At 30.2% G+C, this 26,152-nt stretch overlaps 3 protein-coding genes across 7 annotated transcripts; all 3 read left to right on the top strand.

Moving 5' to 3' along the window:
• The first annotated feature begins 393 nt into the window (after window positions 1–393).
• LOC105630264 (E3 ubiquitin-protein ligase RSL1) lies at window positions 394–3,177 on the top strand. 2 transcript variants are annotated; one of them, XM_089715676.1, is made up of 3 exons: window positions 394–669; window positions 1,455–2,191; window positions 2,887–3,177. In XM_089715676.1, exons 2-3 carry the CDS (start codon window positions 1,464–1,466, stop codon window positions 2,957–2,959), a joined length of 801 nt encoding a protein of 266 aa, XP_089571802.1. In that variant the 5' UTR covers window positions 394–669; window positions 1,455–1,463; the 3' UTR covers window positions 2,960–3,177. The 2 variants fall into 2 exon arrangements, with proteins under 2 accessions (XP_089571802.1, XP_089571776.1); XM_089715650.1 differs by lacking the exon at window positions 394–669 and having other exon boundaries at window positions 1,308–2,191.
• A 779-nt stretch (window positions 3,178–3,956) lies between these two features.
• LOC105630265 (P-loop containing nucleoside triphosphate hydrolases superfamily protein) lies at window positions 3,957–13,432 on the top strand. Of its 4 annotated transcripts, XM_020677842.3 has the most exons (13): window positions 3,957–4,373; window positions 4,463–4,548; window positions 4,800–4,809; window positions 5,935–5,997; window positions 6,337–6,450; window positions 6,564–6,625; window positions 7,644–7,698; window positions 7,947–8,148; window positions 8,377–8,483; window positions 10,402–10,457; window positions 11,733–11,825; window positions 12,393–12,507; window positions 13,181–13,378. In XM_020677842.3, exons 1-12 carry the CDS (start codon window positions 4,040–4,042, stop codon window positions 12,498–12,500), a joined length of 1,290 nt encoding a protein of 429 aa, XP_020533501.1. In that variant the 5' UTR covers window positions 3,957–4,039; the 3' UTR covers window positions 12,501–12,507; window positions 13,181–13,378. The 4 variants fall into 4 exon arrangements, with proteins under 4 accessions (XP_020533501.1, XP_089579625.1, XP_020533503.1 ...); XM_089723499.1 differs by lacking the exons at window positions 4,463–4,548; window positions 4,800–4,809 and having other exon boundaries at window positions 3,958–4,373; window positions 13,374–13,432; XM_020677844.3 differs by lacking the exons at window positions 4,463–4,548; window positions 4,800–4,809 and having other exon boundaries at window positions 3,958–4,373.
• Window positions 13,433–21,629: 8,197 nt separating this feature from the next.
• On the top strand, window positions 21,630–23,680 carry LOC105630266 (uncharacterized). The gene is made up of 2 exons (XM_012212048.4): window positions 21,630–22,109; window positions 23,290–23,680. The coding sequence occupies exons 1-2, from the start codon at window positions 22,028–22,030 to the stop codon at window positions 23,484–23,486; spliced, it is 279 nt and encodes a 92-aa protein (XP_012067438.1). The 5' UTR covers window positions 21,630–22,027; the 3' UTR covers window positions 23,487–23,680.
• Window positions 23,681–26,152: the final 2,472 nt, after the last annotated feature.

The following is a 26,152-nucleotide window of genomic DNA, read 5'->3' on the forward strand; positions in this document are numbered from 1 at the left end:
GCCACTATTCCTCTTCTTCTCCTTCAACTCCTCAAATCTCCATTTCAGCTGATATACAAACTCAATAAATAAATAAATATATTAAACAACCATTAAATTCATACTCTATCTCACTTTGAGAGCATTACAAATCATTAAAAAAAAAATCATTTCAAGAATCTGCCCTTCTTCTCCAACCACTTCTTCATTCTCCAGAACTTGTACTGTGTTTTTTTTTTTTTTTTTTGGTGTATTTGTGAGCTGGATGAAGTAGTTTTCTACCATTCATTTCTCTGACAATTTGGACAATAATCGGCAGAATACATATAAAGTAAAGCCCATAATAAACCAAAAAGGCAAGACCTCAAATTTGAAATTAGCTTTAGATATCAAAACACCCCTTTTTTTTTTTTTTTTCTTCTTACATTAGCAGTGTCATTTAATACCTTTAAATAAAGCTTTGGCCATAACTACAGCAAAATAAAATACAGGCAAATCAAAATCTGTTACAATCCAACCGTCAGTCAATGACTTAGCCATGGCTGCTCTTCGACTAGGAGTAGTGGAATCTCCAAGCTTCACCAGTCCTGTCCTCGAAATACAAAATTAGCAGCACCTTCTCGGTGGTGGATGGAGTAAATATGGTCTGTGGCGGTGAGAGAAGGAAGACAATAGAGCAGAGGAAAATTGGTAAGGAAAACAAAGTTGAAGGGTACCTTATGTCATTTTAAAATATCTCTCTCTCCTCTCTCTTGTCTTTTACCTTCATTTAATAGAAAAAAGCATTTGATTTTGAGCGGAAGGATAATTTAATGTGGACTAAATATCTAATATATAAAAATACGAGTTAATTAATTTTATAAAAGCTGAAGGAAAAAATAAGTTTTTTCCCATTTAATACATATATATATAGAGTAATTGTATATCAAATCAATTATAAAACTCAAATGAGAATATTTTTAATTTGAAATTTATTATCTAGAAAAAATTTTTTTTATTAAAAATGTCACTGTTTTGTTTTTTTTTCTAGTGAATGCCAAAATAATACGTTAAAATATTATTTAGAATTAATTTAATGTATAAATAGGTACATATATTGGATGCAAGTAAACCTACCAATTATAAATCATGCACAAAAAAAAATAATAAAACATTAATATTATTTCAAAATATAATTTTACCCTAACATAAAACTTTATTCTATTTGAGAAGCTATTAATTTTGGTTGGTCTTTTTAATAAAAAAAAAGTTGGGTTAAGCACGTGGTAGCAATAGAAATTCGAAATCAAGAAAAAGGAAAGGTCATGCAGAAAAAGAAAAAAAAAAAAAAAAAAAAAACAAGAAAAAAATTAATCAGAAAGTAGATTCCATTTTCCAATGGGGAACGACTCCTTCCAAGCGAAGTCGCCTTACAAATCCATGGTCTCATCCTTTATATTTACTTATTTCTCATCTTTTATCAATCCATTGTCTAGTTCTCTGCAATGGCAAAAGAAACTCTCTCTAACGCCCAATACGCTGAGGAAGTACTATTCCAGGAGGAATCAATGGGCTCGTTGATAATTTCTCAGGTGAAAAACAAAATTCCATCATCAATTCCAATGATTGAACCATCTCCAGAGCCAAACCCTAAAGAAACGGGCGAATCTTCACTCATTTTCTGCGAAATTTGTGTAGAAATAAAAGAAATCGACCAAATGTTCAAAATCGATAGCTGTGTTCACTCTTTTTGCTGCGATTGTATAAGCAAACATCTAGCTGCAAAAATTCAAGATAGTACTTGTACTATTATTACTTGTCCAGGAATGAATTGCCGAGCAATTCTCGAACTTGACATTTGCAGATCTCAGCTTTCCAAGGGAGTAATTGATATCTGGGAGGAAATGCTATGCAAGGAGATGATAAGCGAATGGGAGAAGTTCTATTGTCCTTTTAAGGATTGTTCTGCACTTTTGGTGAATGATTGTGATTGTGGAGGAGAAGCTATTAGAGAGTCTGAGTGTCCGTTTTGCCATAGATTGTTCTGCGCTCAGTGTTATGTGCCTTGGCATTCTGGAGTTGAGTGTGAAGTGTTTCAGAGGTTGAATGAGGATGAAAGAGGAAGGGAAGATTTGATGGTGATGGAACTTGCTAGAGCTCAGAAATGGAGTAGATGTCCTCGCTGTAAATTTTATGTTGAAAGAACGGAAGGTTGCCCACATATAACATGCAGGTTAGTATACTACTGATTCGATTTCTATGTTAAATTCTGTGTTTAAATAAATTTGTTTTGCTTATAAATAGTAATTCTTCTAGTATTAATTAAAATACAGTATTGATAATAATTTATTATTTTTAATAGTTTTTAATCATATCAAAATTTAATTTACAAAAGTCTGATTTTTTTTCATTAATAAATTTAATAAAGGTTATTGAGTTAAAAAAAATACAACATAAAATAAAATTAGCAACTAGCTAATGAGAAAAAGTTTCCAAGTAAAGTTTTTTAAATAAGAAAATGATTAGGGGTTGTCAAAAACAGTAGGGGTGTTTGGTTTAAACTAATTTGGCAACATTGTTAAAGGTATCATTTTTAAATTATTTGGTTAGCATTTTAACAATAATTAATCAAATTTTTCTGTACTATTAACTCATATTTAAGAGCTAATTACATAATTATTTCTGCTGAATAATAAATATTTAATTAATAGCTGATAGTTATTATAACAACTAATACCTCGACTCTTGGAAAGAAAACTAAATAAAAAAATTTCAAAAGCTAAAAGGGGTTAAATTAAAAGAAAAATGTTTAATTTTTTAAAAAACAAATTTTAAAAAACTTTGGAGCTAGGTAGCACTTATACCATATAATAGTTAAGTTGCATTTTGTTTTAAACTATAATCCTGCATATGATAATATAATTGCAGGTGCAAGTTCGAGTTTTGCTATGGATGTGAATCAGAGTGGACAACAAGCCATGGTGGTTGTCAGAGAAATTAGTTAGACTCGGTAATTGAAGTACGAGAGGAATTATTTATTATATATGCATACAATTTTACTAGGAAGATGTTTCCTCATGGGAAATTATGTGTTTAAGTGAAGTAGATTACCTTCTTGTTTTGTTTTTTAGCTATATTGTTTATAAATGGCTATGATGTTTTGGCTATCATAATTCCCATTCATCTATTAATGCAAAATGCACTACCTATTTAGGACTAGTACGGTATTGTATTTTCAAACTTTAAAATAGTGTTTAATCAAATTATAAATTAGTATGTTGAATAAAATAAATATATAAGTGTAATTTTATAGATTAAAATATTCAGTGAGTTAAAATAAATGTTGAATAATGCCTTTATCTATTTTTGAAGCAATTGATTTCATATGTCTATCACTTTATTATAATTGTGGCAATATAATTTGAGGAACTTTTCAGTTATTTTCAAATCTATAATATGATAAATTTCTTTTAACTAATTGACTTTGATTAATTATTGTGGAAACCCATTTACTCTCGGTAAAAAAGCGACTCTAGTTATGAAATTGAAACATATTAACATAGATCAATAATGGCCTAATAATAAATATCATTTCAAATTTTCTTTTTTACTTTTGCAATTTGACCTCCTATGTTTATCTTCTTTTTTTTTCTTTTCTCTAAAAAATTGCTTTGTAATTGAAACATTTTATTAGCTAAAATTTGAATAAAAAAACAAACTACTATTTATTTTAAAATTAATTTGAGTTATTTGAAAAATATCAGTATACATAAATTATTAATTTCGTTTGAATTTTTTTGAAATTAATTAATAAAACCTGAATCAAATAAATTTTATTTTATTTTATCTATACCGAAAAATATAAATGTATTCATATCAAATAAAATTTTAAAAATAGAAGTTTTATAATAAAAAAGGCGGCAAGACTGGACATGGGGTGTACAGTGGACCCCATTCATAATCTGCAAGTTCGTTTCTGTGCACACGAAGCAGGAGAACGCTTTAACTATGTGGCGCCAAATACTCCCAATGTAATCTCCCCGATCAATAAAGCCCCACACCACTACCAACAGCAACAAAAATGGCTCTGTTCAACATTACCTCTTCGTCTCTTTTGAAACCCCAATCTCTCTTTACAGTTACGCCTTCAAATTCTTACAACAAAAGAATCGCACCTTTTCAATTCCCTACTTCCTGCTCTCAATCAAACTCTCCATCCTCTAATGATCACTATAGCGCCGAGAAAACGCCCAAGAAGAGACTATCGGAGCAGTCATCATGGGAAGCCAAGGATTCGGAGGGGAAAGATTATCTGTATAGGCTGGGCAAAGAGGCTGATAACATGAACATTGCTGTCGGCGCCAGAGCTGGCGTCATCGATCCTCTTTTCGCCGGAAATTTCCTTGGAAAAGATTGTAATATTTCTTTCCTTTGGTTCTTATTGTTTATTACAGTTAGCATATTATCGTTTAGGATATTTTTTTTTTCATTTTTATTTTTGCAGCGGATATTGTGTTTGATTACCGTCAGAAAGTGACAAGGTCATTTGAGTATCTTAAAGGCGATTATTACATCGCTCCTGTGTTCTTGGTAACTTCTGTTTGCTTTCTGATGCTCGGTCGCTAATGATTTTATGTAAAGTTCCTATTTGTAGAAAATTTAGGACTAGATGTTGTGCAAAATCTGTGGAGAAATATTCTTTTCTCTAGTCGATGTTGTATACAGAGTTTAGGAGCTAAAACTACTTTTTTTTTATTCCTTTTTTGTTTAGTAATTTATCTATGGATTATGAATTCTTGGATATTCATCATGTTCCAATTTTGTGTTTTGTTTTTTGACAGGATAAAGTTGGTAAGTTGTAGGTTTGGGCAAAGGTGGAGAAACTATGATGATTTTTTTTTTGGAGTAATAAAAGTTGGTAGAAATGGATTACTATCCAATTGAATTATTGTCTTATTTGTGATCTTAATTTTTTCGTATGAATCTTGTCAATTTCTGTTGCTATTTGTTTTATAAGGGCACAAGAAGTGGTTATATTTGATATGATGTGTAGGCAATTTTTTAGCCTTTGCTTTAATTGCATAATTGTCAACATGTCAGTGAGATATGTTTGATACAGAGCCTTAATTTCCCTCTTGCATTTAATGTTATTTGTCTGCTGTCATTTGATGGAAAGCTTGATTAGTAAGTTTCTGTTGGCTACTTGGTAACCAGCATCAATTTGCAAGGGCTCCCTTTGGACTTTGGTAGTTTGTCTATAACACTTCTAGTTTTCAAAACCTTGAGATTCTTTATTAGGAAAGAGGATAACATAGTTCTGTTTCTCAATCTTTGGCAAACAAGGAACTTGTTTCACCATTTACCTGTCAATGTAATAATATGTGCAAGAGAATTCCGACATTAATGGTCAACTGAACTTCATTGATTGCAGGACCAATTTATGGATATAAGAAATTAGGTTGCATGTGATGAGTTATTATTCCTTTTCATATGGCATATATAAACATGATTCAATCTGGAAATGCTGGCATTTCTAGAATATTTTGTAAACTTGCCAACTGACAAGATTTCGTAGCTTTGCATGCACAAAAGCCTTAGCAGCACACCTCTTTCCACTGATTGTTGATGTGATTTTCAATTTTATTTGTTGAAATAAGACTATATAGTAGCAGAAATTTGCATGATTTAGAAAATGATGAAATTCACATTTATGTTTCTGATACTATTTAACCACTGGCTCAGATAGGAGCTTTTGTGGAAGGCTTCCATTTTTAATTAGTATAACTGTGTAACCCTTTAAGGGCAATGTATGAATAACTTGTATCTGTTGTAATTATATGGTGTGTGAATAAATTGTAATCTCTTACTATAATCTTATGTCAAGCTTTATGCAACTTTGTCATGTACTATATATAACATGTATAACAATATAAATCACTGCTTACATAGTTTTTACGTGTTCTGCTCTTAATGCAGTATGCCACATTGTGAAGAACTACATAGCTCATCTTCTCGATGTCAAAGTTCCTTTAATCCTAGGTATTGATTCAAGTTATTGTTCATTGTCAAAGTTGAGAAATGTTGGTTAGAGTTGGTTGACAGTTGCCAGTCCCTCTCTTCACAATTCAATCTTACTTCTAAACATGGTAGCATATAATTATTTCCCTTAGAGACATTTTATATATGTGCTAACAGGGTTATCTTCTACATATATTTCCAAGCAAATTAGTAATCTCTATGCCACTTTTATAAGTGCTGAGTAGTGTTCCTATTTCTAGTAATACTCTCCAACATGTGGCTTCACATTTTTCCACATTAGGAGAATTGAAAATTTAATTTTTTTTTTTGGTGGCCATTCATTAATGCTTTGTCTTATAGGTATTTGGGGAGGAAAAGGACAAGGAAAATCATTTCAGACTGAGCTTATTTTTCAAGCCATGGGAGTTGAACCTGTAATTATGTCTGCTGGAGAACTAGAATCAGAAAGAGCTGGTAAGATGGACTCCCTGCAACCTGTAATAAATAAACTTACTAGATTTGTTTCTTGGTTACATTAATTTAAATGTGAAATCACACATATGCATAATATTTTCTTCCATTTTCAGGAGAACCTGGAAAACTGATCCGAGAACGCTATAGAACAGCTTCTCAAGTGGTCCAGAACCAAGTTAGAAGCTTTACCATTCTCAATATTGGTATATGTATGTCTAGGGTCATGACTTTAATAGTGTTGCTATATGTGAGGCGTATAATGATATTGGTTCTTTTTTATTTTTATACCTCAATGTGTTGGCCTTGTGAATCTTCAACTCTTTTTTTCTCCTCTCAAATCTACTGACTTTCTCTTATTAAAATAATCTTGAGTTGTCACTATTATCAGATGAGAATAGCCTTTGCACCATCTAATGCATCTCTTTGCACTTCATCTTACACAAAATTACATTTGCAGACCCGGAAATTCCTGAAAAGATAATACAGGCGGGTAACATCCAAAGAGTCTGATTTGAATGTACTTACAATCAAATCCTCCAATTGCAAAAGTAAAGCTGAGCTGATAGGCTACATATATGAATCCATGTTGCTTACATAGTAGCAATGGAGTCCCCTTGTGATTTCCATATTGTTTCTTTTTTTTTAATGAGATATTTTGGTTTTAGTGCCATTCTAGTATTTCTGATTACTGATCGCTTGTAAGTGACATCCCTCTGAAACTAAAACCAAAATTTAGTGACTGGAAAGATTGCAATTGATGTTATGTGACTTTAGTGAAACTAAGTATGAAATTGGATACCATTAGTATAATTTAGTTGTACTCATCAACAATGTATTATTGGTTGTATATGCAGAACATATGTTCTCATTTATTTATTTTTTTGTGTGAAAAGTGGGAAAAAGATTGTTTCTATGTTAAGAAGTAAAACTTTTTTCTATGTTTGTCAAATATATTTTTGAAATCATTTGACTGAATGGGCTCTCTTCAGTCCACGTAATAGTGGGAATATGGGCTTATGTAAGGCTCAAGTTTCTAGTTTGATGTGATACTAAGTGCAGTTAATTTGGTTGAACTATGTGCAGTGTTTACTCTACATATTGATCCATTAATGTGAAAGATTTATGCTGCTGTTACTTAATGGACTTCTTTAAGTCATTAATCCAATTTGGCCAGTTTCCCTTAACTAATGCAGGGAAAAATGAGCTGTTTGATGATCAATGATATTGATGCTGGCCTTGGTAGATTTGGTGAGCTACGAATACATTTACATTTGAACTCTGGAATCCGGCCTGAATGATTTAATTACACAGTTTTAGCATTGCCTTCCATTTTATTATGATGTCTTTTACATCTTTACTGTGTTTGTGTACACTGTTATGGTTTTTAGGATTTTTAGCATCAAATTACTCACCTTGAAGTAACTGGCACATTTTTGTTTCTTTTTTTCTTATATTCATTCTTTGTCTTGAAATATATACAATTTCTTTTTATTCAGGAAACACTCAAATGACAGTGAATAATCAAATTGTTGTTGGAACCCTAATGAATCTGTCTGATAATCCTACAAGAGTGAGTATTGGACAAGATTGGCGAGAATCAGATGTCACAAAAAGAATTCCTATCATTGTGACAGGAAATGACTTTTCAAGGATTTATGCCCCCTTGATTCGTGATGGAAGAATGGAAAAATTTTACTGGTACATGATTCATCAAACAATCAATACGGTTTTATATTTTAGCTCCTTGTTTGTTTTGTACAAACACCAATGACACTTTCACATTTTGCAGAGTGCAATTTAGTTTATTCCAATTAGGACACTTACTGAAAATAACATGTCATGGCACTTCCATTCACACAAGATCCCATCCTTGTCCAGTGACAATCTAGTGAGCTACATTGACATCCAAAATATTGTGTGGTACAGGCAGCCTAACCATGAAGATATTGTGAACATTGTTCATAGAATGTATGAGAAGGATGGCATATCAAAAGATGAGGTTATAAGCATTGTAAACACGTTTCCTAATCAAGGTACCTTTATATTCTTCCTATCACTTTGAACTGTTATACTTAACTTCATGTTGCATTTCTTGAGGTTTTTACTTGATAGGATTGTAACATTAGTCAATGCAATTATGTGTTTTACCTGTTTTAAATGTATTCTTATTTTTCATTCCAAATGTCTTCTGTCAATGCTTGTGGACTAAATGTTTGCTGTACAACTTGTATTATCACAGTGTAGCATATGCTATTGTATTAATCTTTCTGTGGCTGTCTGAAGTGTGTTCATGTGGTTTTATGTCCCCTCATCATCCAGGCATGCAAAGCTATATCAAGAAAAAAAGGGACCAAAAGGCACTTGAGTATATTGTGCACCCTCATTGTATTTGCAGATCAAATGATACAGATTGAGAAGATCCATTTAGATCAATAAAAGCTCCAGTAAGACGCTGCTGGCTGCAGGAGCTAAGATTTCCTCTTCAGGACATGTAAAATTTCAATATTTCAAACCCAAGCTTGAATCGGGAAGAACAAGTGTCGTTTTCAAACTTTCTTAGCTTTTAATATGGTATCGGGTTTAATGGGATGGCAAGATGCCAAGGTTGACGGAAAGATCTCTTTAATTTTGGAGAAACTGCAGAGCTAGGAACACGAAGCATTCTGTACTGGAATTCACAATGGAATTCACATCTGTAACCCATATTTGTAGGGAGATGCAGAAACGGTACTTCTAAAGAGACACTAGTCATCTATAGAGATGCATGATACTTCAATCATGAGACCCTCAGCAATTTGATATTGGTGACAGGCTGTCATTCAGATCTTGCTTGAGTCATATGAACCAAACTCCTTTTATTATTTTCCTGTACTAGAAGGATGCATTTCAAACTGGGCTGACCTTCTGTCATCGTGTAGCCACTACAAATTGGAGTAGATCACCGGATACCTTCTACTTATGATTTGGATAGTCTCCATTTGCAAAAAGTTATTACTTATTACATATGCATTTGCCTGCATGATTCATCACACCTAATTGTTGACATCACTTATCACAAGGTGATAAATTTGTCTGGGAGAAAGCTCTCAAAATTTGAACTGCAGCAATGTGTTGTCAGGTGACTCAGGTCTTAGATTCTTGTGGACTATGAGACCTTGAATCGGCACTTGCAGCACTATTAACATTTTAGACCTTTTGACATTTTGAATCTGGGCATATCAGACCTCAGTTAACTGAGATGAGTTAGTGGAGCAAAACACTCCCCCAGATCTAGCCCTAAGACATTCTGAGCATAGTTACAGTAAACATGCAAAGGGATACGACGTCAAGCCAATATCCACCATCTTACTTTTGGCGTGCAGTAAAACCATTAAGGGTGATCAACAAGCTTGGAAAACTTTTATTTATTTATGGTTTATAAAAATTTATCAACTTTATCCATAATTTGTTAAATGTGATGGTGCATTCAATGCTTGATGTGCTTACACTTTGCTGTCATTTGGCAATTTGCTTTAACCAAAATAAGATGGAAAGTTATGCAGACTTCATCGTCATTTACTTTGTTTTGTTTCTTGGGGATTGATAAGTGAGTTGAGTTCATGGAGCTAAACACTCCCCCAGCTCTAGCCCTAAGACATTCTGAGCATAGTTACAGTACAGCATGCAAATGATATGGACTTCGAACCAATATCCATTGACTTAATTTTGGCGTGCAGCAAAACCATTTAGGGTGATCAACAAGCTTGGAAAACGTTTATTTATTTATGTTTTATGAAATATATCAACTTTATCCATAATTTGTTAAATGTGATGGTGCCTCCAATGGTTGATATGCTTACACTTTGCTGTCATTTGGCAATCTGCTTTAACCAAAATAAGATGGAAAGTTATGCAGACTTCATCATCGTTTACTTTTTTTTTTTTTTTTGTTTCTTGGGGGTTGATTTTCAGCTTTGGATTTTTATGGAGCTCTACGGTCCCGGACTTATGACAAGTCAATTTCTGAGGTTTGTGATTCTTTTATGTCAAGTGTGAAAGCTTTGCACCTTAGAGTTATCTGTTCTCTTGCAAATAAAAATTTCAGTATTATTGTTATTTATATATTAAATAACTTTAACATAAATACAAATAGGAGAAGTGCAAGCATAAAGATACATGGATGTGATTGAAAGTACGACGATGATTTTGATAATGGGAAGCCCAAGTTTTGAATAGAAGAAAACTAGATAATCCAACTTTATTATGTGCATGTCTGTGTTTCATCATCCAAATTCTTTCTTTCACCATTGGTTAAGTTTATATTGCCCTTTCCTTGCATTTCCTTCAAATAATATGAGTTTCTATCCTCACTTCTCTCTGTTTTCCTGTCTTATATCCTTCCTTCCAACCAAACTCATTATTGTATGCAAATTAATTTAGATATCTAATGTTATTCAATTTTCTGAATGGCCTTTGTTGTATACAATCACTTTCTTTGACTATATTTCACCTTCTCCGATGCTTGGTTGCAATTACTCCCTTGGTCCCATAACATAGTCCAGTTGAACTTTGGCTTGAAGATTAAGATAAGCCCTTTGCATGAAGTGCTTTTTGTTAGTTTACCAATTTTATCCTTTAGTAGAAAGTAGCACAGAAATCAATGCAAGTTATTTGGTGGGTATTATTGACAAATTAGTCTTGACTTGTTGACTTTTAACTAATAGGAAGTGGAAAATTAATTTGGGACAGGCGAAGTATATGCTATTATATGAACCCATGTTTCCTCATGTACAGAAGTCTTGAGACCCATGAAGGCTAGAGTCCTATAATTAATAGGATGTCTGCCAATGCATTTATTGGACATCTAAACCTATTTAATGTGGCTTGTTAAATTCCTATCAGTAATTGTTTGTTATTTAGATGGTTGACAGAACAAAATTTTGTTAACAGGTTGCCTGGCCTCTTGAACGTTTGTTTGTTTTGTCAAATAATTATGGAATGAAGTCTAATTATAGCTTTTAGCTGAAGCTTCCTTTCCCACGAAAAGGGGGGAAAAAGTGCTAGAGTTTCCTTTGAACTGGAAATGCAATTTTTGAATTCCAATAAATTGTTACCTGGCTTTTGCTTGCTTCATATAGCTAGTCTTCATGAATAGTTCATTATTAGTTGTCTAACATTGCGTGATACATTTGCCTTTTTAAGTAAGGAAATTATTAGTTTCACTAACAAAGTCTGACATTTCTTATTTGAAAATCATTCAATTATACACCCGTGTTCATATTGAAACTTTTTTTCTGTTTTAGTGGATTGAGGACATTGGAGGTGTTGAGAATCTTGGCAACAAACTTCTCAGACAGAGGAAGAATGAGGAACTTCCTGTGTTTACTCCCCCGAAGGTAGCTTAAGTATAGTGTAATTTTTGTGCCCCTTTTTCCATCAGTATTTTTATTCCTTCTTCTATTTCTTTTGGTTGGGTATAGAAATGCAGTGCTATTTTTCGCTCCAAAAATCCCTATCTAAATGCGAAAAATGATAAATGTGAAGTGGTTACCCTTGGATGTATGAATTTTACATTGAATAATAATAATAAACAAGTGATATGAGGACTTATAAGTATATGTGTGTTAGACCTACTAAAAGTCAAGATTTTATATAATATGGGTTTTTCAACATCCACTCATTTATAACCATATTCATTTCCCAATAGTGAGAAGACTAGAAGTATTAATGTCTGTATGTTGATTATTGTCTGTGACAGAACAAATGATTTTTTTTTTTTTTTTTCCTGATAGATGGAACATTTCTGTGGCATTAACTTTTCTATGTATCTATATAAAAATAATATGTATCTGGTTTTAACTTTAACTTTTTTATATATTTGTCATTTGACTTGTTTCATTAATGTGTAAATACTTATGCAATATTGGAGTGGCTTAAATTGGTATTTCCTTGTGTTGGAGCAGCAAACTGTGGAGGCTTTACTTGAATCAGGCTATTCACTTGTCAAAGAACAGCAGTTGATAATGGAGACTAAACTTTCAAAGGAATACATGAAGAACATGGACGACTAGAAAACAAGTATGCAATTGCAGTTTCTCAATTTTGTATGCTACTTGGCTATTCTTTAATGGCTTATAGGCTATTAACAAAAATAATAACTTAATGTATGACTTATTGAAAAAAAAAAAAAAGTGTTCGGCTAATCTAAATTCACATGGGAAAAAAAATGCATATGATATATGTTTGGTTCAGTTCGGTTGACAGTTTCGGTGGTTTTGACTTAAACACCATAAATCGAACTTACCTTTTCAGTTTCTCTATATTTTCTATATTAAACCAAACCACCAACTTTTAGAAATCATGATTTTGAATTGGTTTAGACAGTTTATGACGGTTCATTGGGGCCTTTAGTTTTAACTTGCTATGTCTCACTCAAATTGCTCAAATTTCTGCAGTATTACGAATTTTTCATGATAAATTGAAATTCATCAATCTTTTATTGATCCTTAGCAAATTCAATTATCATCTTTTGACAGAGAAATTAAAGTCATGGAAATATTTGAGATTACTTTGTTTTTTCTCTTCATTCTTTATTTAGAGAGTTGGAATCACGTGAAAACAAAATTAAACTGGAGGAGGACAAATTAAAGTTAAAATCCAAATTTCTATGTTAAAAAGAAAAATTCATATCAAGGCCCCTCGCCACGAATAATGCTGACACAAATGGTGGTTGGTGGTTTTAATCTGGTAGCAGGTCGTCACGAGAAACATGTCATCTCTGAGGGCAATGAACTGTAAGACAGAGCTATAGAGAAAGAGAATGCTTTCGACCTTTGTTGATTCGGTTTCTTGTGCTTTCGAGAATTAATGCTTTTTAGTGCTGTATGAAATGTTGAGGAGACAATGTAATGAAATCGACAAAACGGGGAAATTTGTGTTTTCAGGTGCATTTCTAATATGCCAGTGTTCTATGAAAGTGGAAAGCCAGCTAGATAATGGGTTAGTATTAACCTTCCGTTCTATTATGTGCGCAATCACAAATGCAACTAAAACCTTTCTTTTCGTCGCTTTTTCTGCATTTTTTCTCGGTAACCAAACAGGATAAAGAAAGCCCCTAGTGAATTTCGGAAGGAGATGAGGGTTTTGCAGGAGGCAGAGGTGATTTCAAGTGAAAAGGTGACATAAAAGGTTGGGGAAAAGGATTTTCCTCAATTTTAGAGAATTTCTTTGAAACCCAACTCTTTCTATTAAACAACTATAGTTTAATTAGTTTCAGGAACAATTTAATATGAGTAATTTAATTTAAATGAAATATTAATATAGATTACTTACTAATTAACATATTAGAAAAAATAAAATAGAAATTGTAATTTAACCATACTAACTTAATCTGTGCGAAAGTTAAATAAGGAGAACAATTATAGTGCAAGAGAGCGAAGTGCAGCTCAATAAAAGTCAACTATCCATGAAAGTACTATGATATTATGACTCCATAGAAAGAAAAAGAAGAGGCATTTTGGAATAAAGAAGGACAACTTATCATTATCTTGAAGAATATTTCATATGTTGCTAATTCATGGGTACCATTACTATTTGTCATCAAATCTAATAAATTGAATTTTCTTTTTTTTTTTTTATTTTTTTTTTTTTGCGGTTTTTCTCCTTCCTTCATAACTTCAAAATTATCATGAGAACATGATAGACTTAGGTAGAGAAAATGTGATAAGATGATCTTTTTGTCCGTTCATCTGATTCCTTTATAGGAGATTTGGCAATGTGATTAGGAATTAGTCATTCCACATTCAACTATTTCTTAGAATGAGCGCACAAAATTAAGATATATAAATTTTACATCATCGCAGTGTGGAAAGAAAAAGAAAAAGAAAATTTATGTTTATAGATAAGATTAAAAAGATTCACTATGATAAAAAGAAAATAATATTATTAAATCATAGACATAGAACTTAGACAATATTCAATTTCATAACTATTTCTTTTTCATTGATTTGCTATCGCTTCTAACGAATTAAAAAAAAAAAAAATTTAATTTAATATTACCTAGTTTTTAGTAACTAATGGTTGCTTGTGCTTCAGGTTTCATAAAAAATAAGAACCTTCTTGCCTATCCTCCCTCTTTTCTCTCCTTTTTCTTTTAGACGACTATTGATTTTTTTTACATTTTATCTAGAAGCTCAAATGGCACACCATTACTTTACACTTCACAATAAGCAATTGCTCTCTCTCTCTCTATGCATATATGCTTTTCTTAAAGATGGAAGAATCCGAATTTTATAGAAGGACATAAATTGATAAAATAAAATAAGCATACTTTTTTTTTTTTTTTTTACTACTTATGACTTGAGTGAGAAAGTCAAACTATTTTATAGTTTTCTTCGTCTTCTTTTATTTTTTATTTTAAAAAGAATTAGTATTTAGTTTTTATTTATATTCAATACACGAATCAAATTTATATTTTCACAATTTAATATATAACTCATAAGATTTTATTTTCATTGCAATTTTAATTAATCCTTCTATTTTCAATCAATTGCTAGAAAAATATTATTATTGTTTCTAATAAATACACCTAATAGTTATATGTTATGTAAAAACATGTAAAAGAAAGAATTACTATTAAGTCAATTTGTGGTTTGATTGGTTTTCTCACTTCTCATAGAAGATATAGAGAGTGAGAGGCCTCGGGTTACGTTTGCGTTAACCCTATAACTCAAACAGCTAACATAATTTTATTGAATAAATCCTTAGTCTAATAACTAATTTTATCGAATAACTCTTAGCAGATGAAATTTTCATACTTGTGTCAAGCAGAAACCTACTCATTTAAGGTCATTTCATCTAGTCAAATTGTAATTTGGAGCTCTGACTGATTAAGCAATTCCTAGAAAAGGATAAGTGTGTGAATGTGACCAACATAAACTTCTGTTCCAAATGTGTTAGTGGCTTAGTGGTAAGAACAATCAAGATTATCCACAAATTATAGAATCCAATGCTTGGAAAACCTAAGAATTTTCCCAGTCAAATAAATTGCATCATAAAGTAAATTAATCCTTTTTGAGCTTTTAAAAGTTTGAAGCAAAGGCCTAATCTCTATCATTAACTTTGTCACTACCACCTTTCAAGAGCCTAATCTCTCTATTTCATTTCTACTATTAAATATTTGATGGCTAATGTCTTGGTTTGGAGTATTAAAGCTAGAAAATAGCTTGAAAGAAAAGAGAGACAAGCAATAATGGTACGTTTGTTTCTTATCCACTCTTATTGGCTTTGAAATAGGAACAAAAGGCCAAGTTGAGTGATGCAGAATCATATATTGGGTTATGATTTGGTAAAGGAAAAATTTGTGAGAATGAAATGTTGACTAGTAACCAATAAACAAATGGGTTCTTCAACAAAAGAATAGAGTATATATGTTAAGGACCCACATGATGACGTGGTTCAGCTTCATCATATGTGTAATTTTTTTATTTTTTAAATTTTTTGAAATAAATAAATGGTTGGTTTGTTTGGTTTAATGGATGGAATGCCATCTATTGTGATTTTTTTTTTTTTTTTTTGAAAAAGAATCCTCAGTTAATTTTTTATATTTTTCCTTTAGAAGGATATGTTTTTCTTCCCTCTTTATTGTGCCCAAATCAATTATATTCCCCATTTTGAGGATTCTTTTAAGCTAGCCTTCCATTTTGTTCACAATTATTATATTCATGAATAAACTAAATAAGGGAAAAGCTTATGATGATGTTGGATTGACTCAATTCTACATCATATGAGAGATATATGAGGAAAAATAAAACAATTTTTAAGACTTTTTGAAGTTTTAAAGGATATATATTAATCTTCCATACCAATAAAATTAATGTTTTTTTTTTTAACCATCCCGGGTCCGAAATTCGTTAGCCTGATTAATTAGATTCGCGCCGGACAGGCCTACAAAGGGAGCAAAGTGTTCCCTCCCAAATGTTTAAAGGAACTCTATATTCAGGAGTTGAATTCAAGACATCTGATTAAGAGATAAAGGATCTCTGTCATCTCATCTCACCTTTCGATCAAAAGTCTAATAAAACTAATGTTAATAACAAATAGAAAATAGATCAAACATTTTTCCTTTTTTTTTTTAATTTTCGTCAAAGAAATAAATCTAAGAAATAGGCCATCTTTTTTTTTTTTTTTCATATACCAAGTTTTAAGATGACAATAATTTTTCTTCCATTCACCAAGACACAGAAAACTTTCCTCGACCGATCTTATCTTTTTTCTAGAAAAGAAATATATATTTTTAATTTTCAAATTCAAATATTGATTTTTTTTTTTTTTTTTGAAAGAAGACATTCAGCCAATTTCTTAATATCTTTTATAGGAATTTCATAAAAAAAGAAAAAATAATCTGCCTTTGCCAGAAATAGAGTTGTTGATATCATTATTGGAATTTAGATTTATTTCTTCCTAACGCTTCCACCAACCATCGTGTTAATTTATGTTAAGCAAATCCTAATTGAATGATCATTTTAAACTCAAAATTGGCAAATTGTTTCATTATTTAGCAATTATCATGCATAGTCATTTTTCCTTTCTAAGCAATTTTTAAACTTTATGTATTGATGATTAGCTATTAATCACTTTATTAATTTCAAAAGTAAAAAAAGAGCGAGTTACGAAGTAATAACTAATTAATTTATCCACTAATACCATCCTTCTCATAATTCTTGTCTTATTTTTCTTTTTTTTCAGCTTTCTCATATTTTTATCCTGTTTCCTTTTTAGAAATGAATAATGTATAAAATTTACTATTTTACATTTAGTTACTATACATCTTTCCCAATAAATATATTAGTCAAATTAGTATATTATTATTAATTAAATCTTATTATAAATAAAATTAAAATATTAATATTTCATTTTCTACTTATGCATTCAGAGATTGTCTTGATTATTCAATAAATAATTAATTTGATTAATTTCATTATCAATCTAATATAATTTTAATTAAATATTAATATAAGGGTAATTTACTAATATCAGAAAAAGCAAAATAAAAAAAAATATTTTCATTATACTAACTAAATTTTATTGATTTGTGTAGAATTTAAATCATAATAAAATTAACGGAGGAGGAGAGTAATAGATAATAATATAAAAAATTATTAAATATAAGAAAAAAATTTGTACTAAAAGATTTTTAAAAAAAAGATTAAAGTGATGGGACCTGTGGGCCACGTAAGACTGACACTTAAACAAAGCCATTAAACCTGTGGGCCACGTAAGACTGACACTTAAACAAAGCCTAATGGATGAGTTTAGGTGAGGAGACTTTTCCAGATCTTGTAGAATATAAACGTTACTGTAATTTTATTTATAATAATAATAATAATTAATGTTTAAGAAAAATATTTTTTGTTGAAATTATTTTAAGATAAATATTAGCACTAGCAAATAGTCAGTAATCACCGTTGCTTTATGTAGGCCTTCGTCTAGACTTGATAAAATTCATTGCCTGTTTATTTTAGAAAAATAATTTATTTTTAGAAATTTTTTAAAAAATATTTTTTTTTTGAAAAATAATTTTCAAATACCTATTTTGTTGTTTAATTGTAATATTAAAAATTAGTTAAAAATATTATAATTTATAAGACCATAAAAATATTTATAATTACAAGAATTTTGTGTTTCAAAATTTATTATCTAATATGAGAAAAAGCATAAAAAATGATAAATTTTGATAGTCGCTGATGATAATGGAAGACGGTGCCCGGTGATAGTGGTTAATGATGACCGACGATTAGTGGTAGTAGCGGTAGTTTAAAAAAATATATTTTTACAAAATTAAAATAAATTTGTCAATGTCCAAAAAATATTTGAGTCTCTTCAAGGTGAGAAGTTATTGTCTTTAAAAATGATTTAATTTTTCTTTATCCAGAAAAATATTTTTCGATTTCCATTGACTTATTTTTCTAAACACTCAAAATAACAAAAAATTTGAAAAATGGTTTTTCAGAAAAATTATTCACGAAAAATCATTTTCAAAAAATAAACATAATCCAATTATCTTAAAAAGGATCTCTCTGACAAAAAAAAAAAAAAAAAACACTAATAAATATTTGTTAGAATTTTGTGAAATATTAATTGTCAAAGGTTGGGTATGTCTATAATTATGTCATGCTTATTTAGCTATCAACATATGCAAAAACTATGGAACTATAAAGAAAAGTGTATATATATATATATGTATCAAAGCCTTAATAGGGTCCATATGCAAATGCAAGGTATCTTCCAAAATTCCAATAAATAGAAACTTTTCACATTTTAGAAAAGCAAAGAAAGAGATGTTTGAAAAAAAAAATAAAAAGGCATCCTAAGACAATAACAATTGCAAGTCACAATTTGATTGGCTAGAAAATCGTTTTCAAATTAAGCATAAGGTGGGCAATCTTTTTCACACCCTATCCATTACTTGATTGGGATTTAATGTTATGCCCTCAGGATATATCTATTCACTTAATTTGAAAAGCATGAAACAATATTAAGATAAACAATATTGAGCTTCTTCTTTTTTATTTAATTTGTGGTTACTTTTAAGTTGAAATAAATTATTTTTATTTACACAATTAAATAATATAAATCACGAAGAAAATAAATAATTTACTTTTTTTGCCTTCTTATTTTGCTTCACATGCTATAAATAAATATATATATATATATATAAATCTGCGAAGCATAAGAGATCGCCAAGTAAATATATAAAAATGGAAGTACATTCTTTTTTGTGTCATAATAAGAGAACGATGAGGTGGCAAGAGAAATAATTTTTAAGGCGTTGAATTGACAAGAAAATTTATTTTATATTATTTTTATTTTTATTTTTATTAATTTAAATATTAATTAAGTTAGCATTAGTGTTAATATCATTAATAATATTAAACATTAACTAAATAATTATTGATAATGTCATTAATATTATTTCATATTTCTCATAATAAAAATTTATATATTTTTTTTTCTGTATGACTATAAAATTTAATTCCCTCAAACCAGCAAAATGGACATCTCAAGGATTGAGTTTATGATCTCACTCTTATGGGAATTATGGTCATTAACCACTTCAATCAACACCTTATTGTTTTTATTTTTTTAATTTAATAATACTAAATGTGCTTTAGTGTTTTCAATAATTAAGTATATACCTAATGATATTATTAATATTATTTCAAATAATAAAATTTTTCAGTTTTTTAATAAAACTAATAATATTATTAATAACATTATTATTAATAAAAAAACACTTTCAAAATCATTTTTCTTATATTATTAGAAACTCATAAAGTATATATAATATATAACTGAGTTGGCAAGAAAAATTGTTTTTATGTGGTTTTTTAATTTTTTTTTTTCAATTTACACATTAATTGAGTTAATGTTAATATCATTAATAATATTGTAAGCTTTCTAATTAATTAATTAATTAATATTAATAATATTATTTTCAAATAATAAAACTTTCCAGTTTCTTTTTTCTAATAATTAATAATAAAATTTAACAATTCATCAAGAGAAGTTTCAAAATCTTTTTTCTTATACTATTACTAATTTGTAAAGTGAATATGAATAGGAAAAATAGAGAAAAACTTAAACCTAAAATTTATATAATTTTTTTGAAAGGATATAAGGTTATTAATTATTAAAAAAATCTGAAGAGCTTTTTCATTAATGTAATAAATTTATTGTTTAGATTACTGGTTATTGAAAAATAAATAAATAGTTTTTATTAATACAATAAAAACTAGTATAGATTATTAATTATAATAGATTAAATTATTGAATTACTGAATTCAACTATTACAAATAATTAAAATTTGCATTTTAAAACTTTTGAAATGAAAAGATAAAAATAAAAATATTAAATCTATATAATATTATTTAAATTTTTAAAAATAAATATACAATGACATATTTCCCAAGAAACGGAAGACACATACTAGCTATCGACGCCCTTACGTGATTAGCCACGTGGACTTGAACGTTGCCGACAGTGGCCCTTTTGTAGGCCATAAAATTTAAAAAAAAAAAAGCTGATTCTTTTATTTTCTCGTTTCTTTTGAATTTTTCATAATCTTAACTTAACGAAGTAAATTCAAATTATCAACTTAAACGCCCGTTATGCTTTCTGCTAAAATTTTCAATCAAAACATGACACGTGTAAACTTTTTTTTTTAAAAAGGAAAAGTCAGACTGCCTAACCAATTAATTAGAATGAATATAAAAGCAAAAGAAAATAAAAATAATATAAAAGCGAAGAAAAGCAAGTCCATAAAAATTTAACCACGTGTTCCTTTTCCTCTTTTATTAGTATTTATTAGGAATAAAGTTTTGCTTATTATAAATAGTAAAGCATTGGCCGTTAATTGGTACAGTGCTACATCGTCAAGCACAAGAAGGAAGGAAAAAAAAAAAAAAGAAAAAAAAAAAAACACATTAGCCATATTACAGGGATGAAGTGATTAATACTTTTTCTTTTTTGATTGAAGTTGCAAGAGTCTAATAATTTTAAATATCAGTAATTATAGACAAAAAAAAAAAAAAAGAAACCAAGAATAATAACCACTTGCAATCATATTAATTATTACTCTCAATTCTATAAAATAAAATTATAAAGATTATTCACTTGTAAAAAATAAGATATAATTATAATTTGGAGCAGATAAAAAAGAAAAATCAATATGTTTTGTGATGTAAAGTTAGTGTTAATTTTTAAAATTTGATCGAAATTATTAACTTATCCTACTATTTAGTAAAAATACTACTTTGTTGTGAGGTTTAGCACCATTAGATTATTTGATTCCATCCAAAAAATATCAAATTTACTATTAAATATTTTATAATATTTGATTATGTAATTACTTAACAGTTAAAATATATATAATTTTTTTAGATAGAAAGACCGAATTATACGAGGTAAATCCCATAACAAATAAGTGATTTTGCAAAAGAGCTAGTAATTTTAAACAAATATCGGAAATTAGATAATAATTATATTATAAAATATTAACAACAAATAGTATACTATTGGCTTAATAGTTTAATTACTATTTTTTATTATTATATATTTTCAATTATAAACATGGCTCGAGAACAAGAAAGTGGACAAATTTTAAAAAATAATATGTATATATATATAGAAGCAAAGAAAAGAAGAAGGAATGTGCAAAAATTAGGCCACAACAAGTGAGAGAATAAGAAAAGAACAAGTAGTATATAAAAGCGCTCACGTGTCGGTGGTTTTGATTATGAGATTGTAACAAACAAACAACAGAGCTCATTGCCTGCTTTGATTATGGCAGAACTGGAGCTTATTTCAAGAGTTTGAAACCACCAATCCCCTTTCTCTCTTTCTCTCTCTCTCTCTCTCTCTCTATTTTGTTTGCGGTGATCATTGAAAGTGGAGCACCGGATATCAAAGAGAGAGAAAGGGAAAGGTCTGGCAGGGTTAAAGAGCATAGCAGCCAGGGTAGTGGTGGCCGGCGGCGGCTGTTGTAGAAGGAGGAAGATAAGGAATAGTAAAAGGAAATTGAAAGTGGGAGATAAATCAATGGATTGGTGGCATAAAATGCTTTTTCCTGTTAGAAGAGTTTGGTTTGCTGTTTCTTCTCATCTCAAGCCTCGCAAAAATGGTTAGTTCTTCTTCTTCTTCACTTTCACTTTCTTCTCTTTCCTTCTCCTCGGACATTTTTGTATGAATAAAAAAAAAAAAAAAATTTCCATTTCTTACCTGAATTTTTATTTCTTAAATTTATCTTCTTGTCTTTTTTAACAAGATTTAGTTCATTTAATTAGTATTAATTAACTTCATCTGCACCTGTTTGGTACTCTCAGAGGTAAGTAATTAATATTCAGAGACCAATAGAGTATAAAAGAATTAATTAACCATGGATAAAGAGTTTAAGCAGGTGCTTTGTTGTTGTTGTTGTTGTTTTTTATTTAATTTTAATTAATGTTAATTTAATTACATTAAAGGCAATATAAAAACCAAATAGAAAAGAAATAATTGCAGGAAGATTCCGATCCAATGATGATGAATACATTCACTCAAAGACAAATTAACAGTGTATGAATTGTCAGTTCCTTCTAGTACCTGGTTTCATTAATTATTGCAAAAAAGTCCCTTTCTTTTTAATATATACTCTAATTATACTTTATATTAATAATATATAAATCTAAATATCTAATATCCCCATAATAAAATGAAAGATGCACAGGCTTAAACATTCTTAGTGATGACCTACTGCATCCACTAATGACTAGGCTAAATCCACTAATAGAAATTAACAATAAAGTTTAAATTTTTATTTGCCTGAAAGTGGCATTGCTAAAAACAAAATTTGCCAGCTAAATAAAAAATTTTTTACCTAAAACAAATAAAGAAAAGGATGAGGCCTAACAATAAGATCAACTTGTATTTCAGTGTAACTTATTTATTTGTTTAGTCAGTCTTGCTGGACATTTATGTCCCCCCAAATGGTCGAGCTTCATTTAGGATCTTTTGTTAATGCTTAATACAGTAAAATCATCTTTATATAACCCAACCAATTGGAAATTCAAGAATTAGGGATAAGTGCTCAATTTAGCTTTTAAACTTTCATTAAATATCTAATTTGATTTAAAATTAACTTTTCAATCAATTTAGTATATAAACTTTTTAAGTTTTTGATAGTTTTTATTTTTGGTAAAGAACTAATAAAATATTAATTTTTCTAATTTTAATACCTTGAATGTTGTATTTTTCTTAATGGAAACTCAAAGCAACAATACCAAATAATCACAAACCACTTACAAGTTTATGTTTTTATGCAGGTGCTGGACTTCTGAAGCTTCACAATGATGTACAGACCTGCGGATATGAAGATGTTCAAGTTATGTGGGAAATGTTGAAAAGATCAGAATCAGAGCAGATAGCTAACAATCCCAAACGCAAGCACTGCCCGTTTCGGAAAGTTCTTATATGGTCTAACCACAGTGCAGCATCTTCCTTCTCTGCAAATCGTGCCTAATGCAAGACTCCATCTTTATACTCTATGTTAATAATAATTTGCTGCTTCTGTCCCGAAACTAGACATGGGCATTCATCTTGATTTTAATATCCAACGGCCGACATTGCAGTAGCATTGTATAGAGCTGTTGCTGAATGTATCTAAAAATCGATGCAATACAATATGTGTCAAAAGTTTACCATTGTCATGACAAACGAGTTCCCGTCAAATGAAAGTCATTTGTAAATACATATAATGTTTTGTTATAGCCTACAATCAAACGTTAAATGTAGTGGCAAAAATTGCATATTAATTTTCAGAAAACAAAATTTGTTACAAGAGAAAAGAAAAAAAAGAAAAAAAAAAAAGAAAACAACAAGCAGCATCCAAATATGTTAGAATTTGTTTTGATCAAGTTCAATGAATGGATTTCAATCCAACAATAGCCATTTCCACAACAATTAATATGACCACATTCAGTAAATAGGTTTGACTTAACTTTCTGTCACATGGGCTTTGAATTTCTACACAAATAATGAGTTTTCAGTAACTTGTCCAGTTGTTTAGATATTCAAAACCAGAGAAGAGAGAGTGAAGATGCTACTGATTTAATGGTTTTTCCAATTTCTAGCGTGTGAAAAGATAAAAGCAGAGCACCAAAATAAATGAGAAACATAGATATGCCTTAAAATTCTTGAACTTTTTGTATAACAAGCCATGGAAAGACAAATATCACGCTTACGAAGATAAACGATAACAGTTTTGTGGAACCGAGAGAGTGTGCACTTGAATCAATGATGAAAAGAAATAGGACACCGAAAAGCTCTTAGCCAGACTTGATCACGAGGATAGGCGTCGTGTCCAGATGTCATCACAAATTAATCATCTCTATTCCGAGAAAACATAGCCGAATAACCCAAGACATTATAAGGAATTTGTTTATGGCATGACATTTCCAAATATCATTTCAGTTGTCGTCGTTGCTTTTTCTGAGTTCCAATCAACTGGTGGAAGATGGGCCCAGAATGGCATGTTCTAGAGTGGTGATTTCGCACCTGAAGAGGTACTTCTGGCGGTCTCCATCTTCTAGCAATGATAATGTGATTAAACCAGATGCAGAACAACAAATTTGGCTGATAACACCTTAAAAACAGATGCTATGTTTGATAAACTCGTATAAATGAATTATTAAAGAAAAGAAAGGAAGGTAAGCAAGGTTTGGAAATAGTTTTCAACCTAAAAAAGACACCTCAGTTAGAACCTTATTAGCTGCAAACATTGCCAGAAATCTCTCAGGTGGCAGTTATTGGTTCAACACCCAACTCTATATATATATATATATATATATATATATATATATATATATAGAAAGAAAGCAAGCAAGCTGCCCATAAATATTTAGGATAACAATATTGCCACAAATTGTATTAATTTAGGCACTTCGCTATTTCATCCCTACTCGTGTTAAGTCCTACTACACAAATGAAAGGAAGTGGATGGAAAGACGGCACCAGAATACCCTGGATGATTTTCCTAATTCAGCAGCTATTTTAATGTGGCTCTGTTCTGGATGACACATTGATCCTACCTAAACGTTAAGTGCAGGGCCACATCCTTTTCTGAGTTGCTCCAGCCAGGTGAAAACAAGGTTTCAAAGTGAATAAGCAGCAAGGTCACCTTTCTATGACCCTGATTTCTGACAGTCTGGCCTACTCCAATCTAATAAAATAGTCAGGTATGTACGCAAAATAGGAAAATGAAAGAGCAATATAGGGCTTGCCAAAGCCCAAGCTGAATTTGTTTGTTTATATTGGATTAGAAACAAAAATGGACTGTAAATTAGCTTATAGCATTGTGATACTACAAGATATGGACTTCAACACACCCAGAACATGTCAAGTGAAACTTAAAACCACAAATTATTAAATTAATGGATCCACATGATACCAGGTTTAGATATAAATTAATGCTAAAAAAATTTGCAGTTTCAACAACTTATGAGCATCTTAACTGAAATTTTGAGAAAAGAGGAAAAAGAAGTAAGATGATAAAAGAATTGACAAGAAAAAATAATAACTGTTAGGACAAAGAAACAGAAAGGACATATTTATTGTTTCCATTTATAAAATCTGCAGAATGTATGAACTATTTTTTATCATACATTAGTGAATGTCAAGTACCATAGAATCCTGATGCTTGAGCCTATCTTGTGTACCTCTTCTCTGTATGCAACTCAACTCACCTAAGCCCTTAATTTAGATGGGATAAGCTATTTGGATCTGTCTTGATTCAACATGATTTGGGACAAAATCTATAAAGAGGTCAGGAGAGTGATGTAAGTGGGTAGGTTTAGATTGATTACCAGTAATATTATGAACCCATCCAACATAGTGAATATGAATATTGTCAAACCAAAACCCACCAAAAATCATACAGAAAGAGATATCTCAGGTTCAACAGTTTACTAGTTTAGCCCTGGTTTCAGGTTGAGATGTCAGCATGGGTAAGAAGAGAATGGATGGCACAAATATTTCACTTAAATAACTGACACTCATCATCTGATTAGTCTATGGCTGACATGGTTTATCTGCCTAAAAATTTCTCCTTATGAAGCCAAGTAAAGGCAAGAGGAGAGCGGATTTGCAAACAACATTGTAGAGCACGATCATACCCACAATCTTATAGAG

Source organism: Jatropha curcas, chromosome 1 (assembly GCF_041381405.1).
Source record: "Jatropha curcas cultivar XTBG-Jc1 chromosome 1, XTBG_Jcur_1.0, whole genome shotgun sequence".
Taxonomy (NCBI): domain Eukaryota; kingdom Viridiplantae; phylum Streptophyta; class Magnoliopsida; order Malpighiales; family Euphorbiaceae; genus Jatropha; species Jatropha curcas.

What these genes read in the sequence shown, in the direction of transcription:
- LOC105630264 (XM_089715676.1), top strand. Translation starts at nt 1,464, where the DNA reads ATGGCAAAAGAAACTCTCTCTAACGCCCAATACGCTGAGGAAGTACTA. An exon ending in TGCCCACATATAACATGCAG is followed by an intron (nt 2,192 to 2,886) that starts GTTAGTATACTA and finishes ATATAATTGCAG; the next exon opens with GTGCAAGTTCGAGTTTTGCT.
- LOC105630265 (XM_020677842.3), top strand. Translation starts at nt 4,040, where the DNA reads ATGGCTCTGTTCAACATTACCTCTTCGTCTCTTTTGAAACCCCAATCT. An exon ending in ATGACAAGTCAATTTCTGAG is followed by an intron (nt 10,458 to 11,732) that starts GTTTGTGATTCT and finishes TTTCTGTTTTAG; the next exon opens with TGGATTGAGGACATTGGAGG. An exon ending in CTGTGTTTACTCCCCCGAAG is followed by an intron (nt 11,826 to 12,392) that starts GTAGCTTAAGTA and finishes GTGTTGGAGCAG; the next exon opens with CAAACTGTGGAGGCTTTACT.
- LOC105630266 (XM_012212048.4), top strand. Translation starts at nt 22,028, where the DNA reads ATGGATTGGTGGCATAAAATGCTTTTTCCTGTTAGAAGAGTTTGGTTT. An exon ending in TCTCAAGCCTCGCAAAAATG is followed by an intron (nt 22,110 to 23,289) that starts GTTAGTTCTTCT and finishes GTTTTTATGCAG; the next exon opens with GTGCTGGACTTCTGAAGCTT.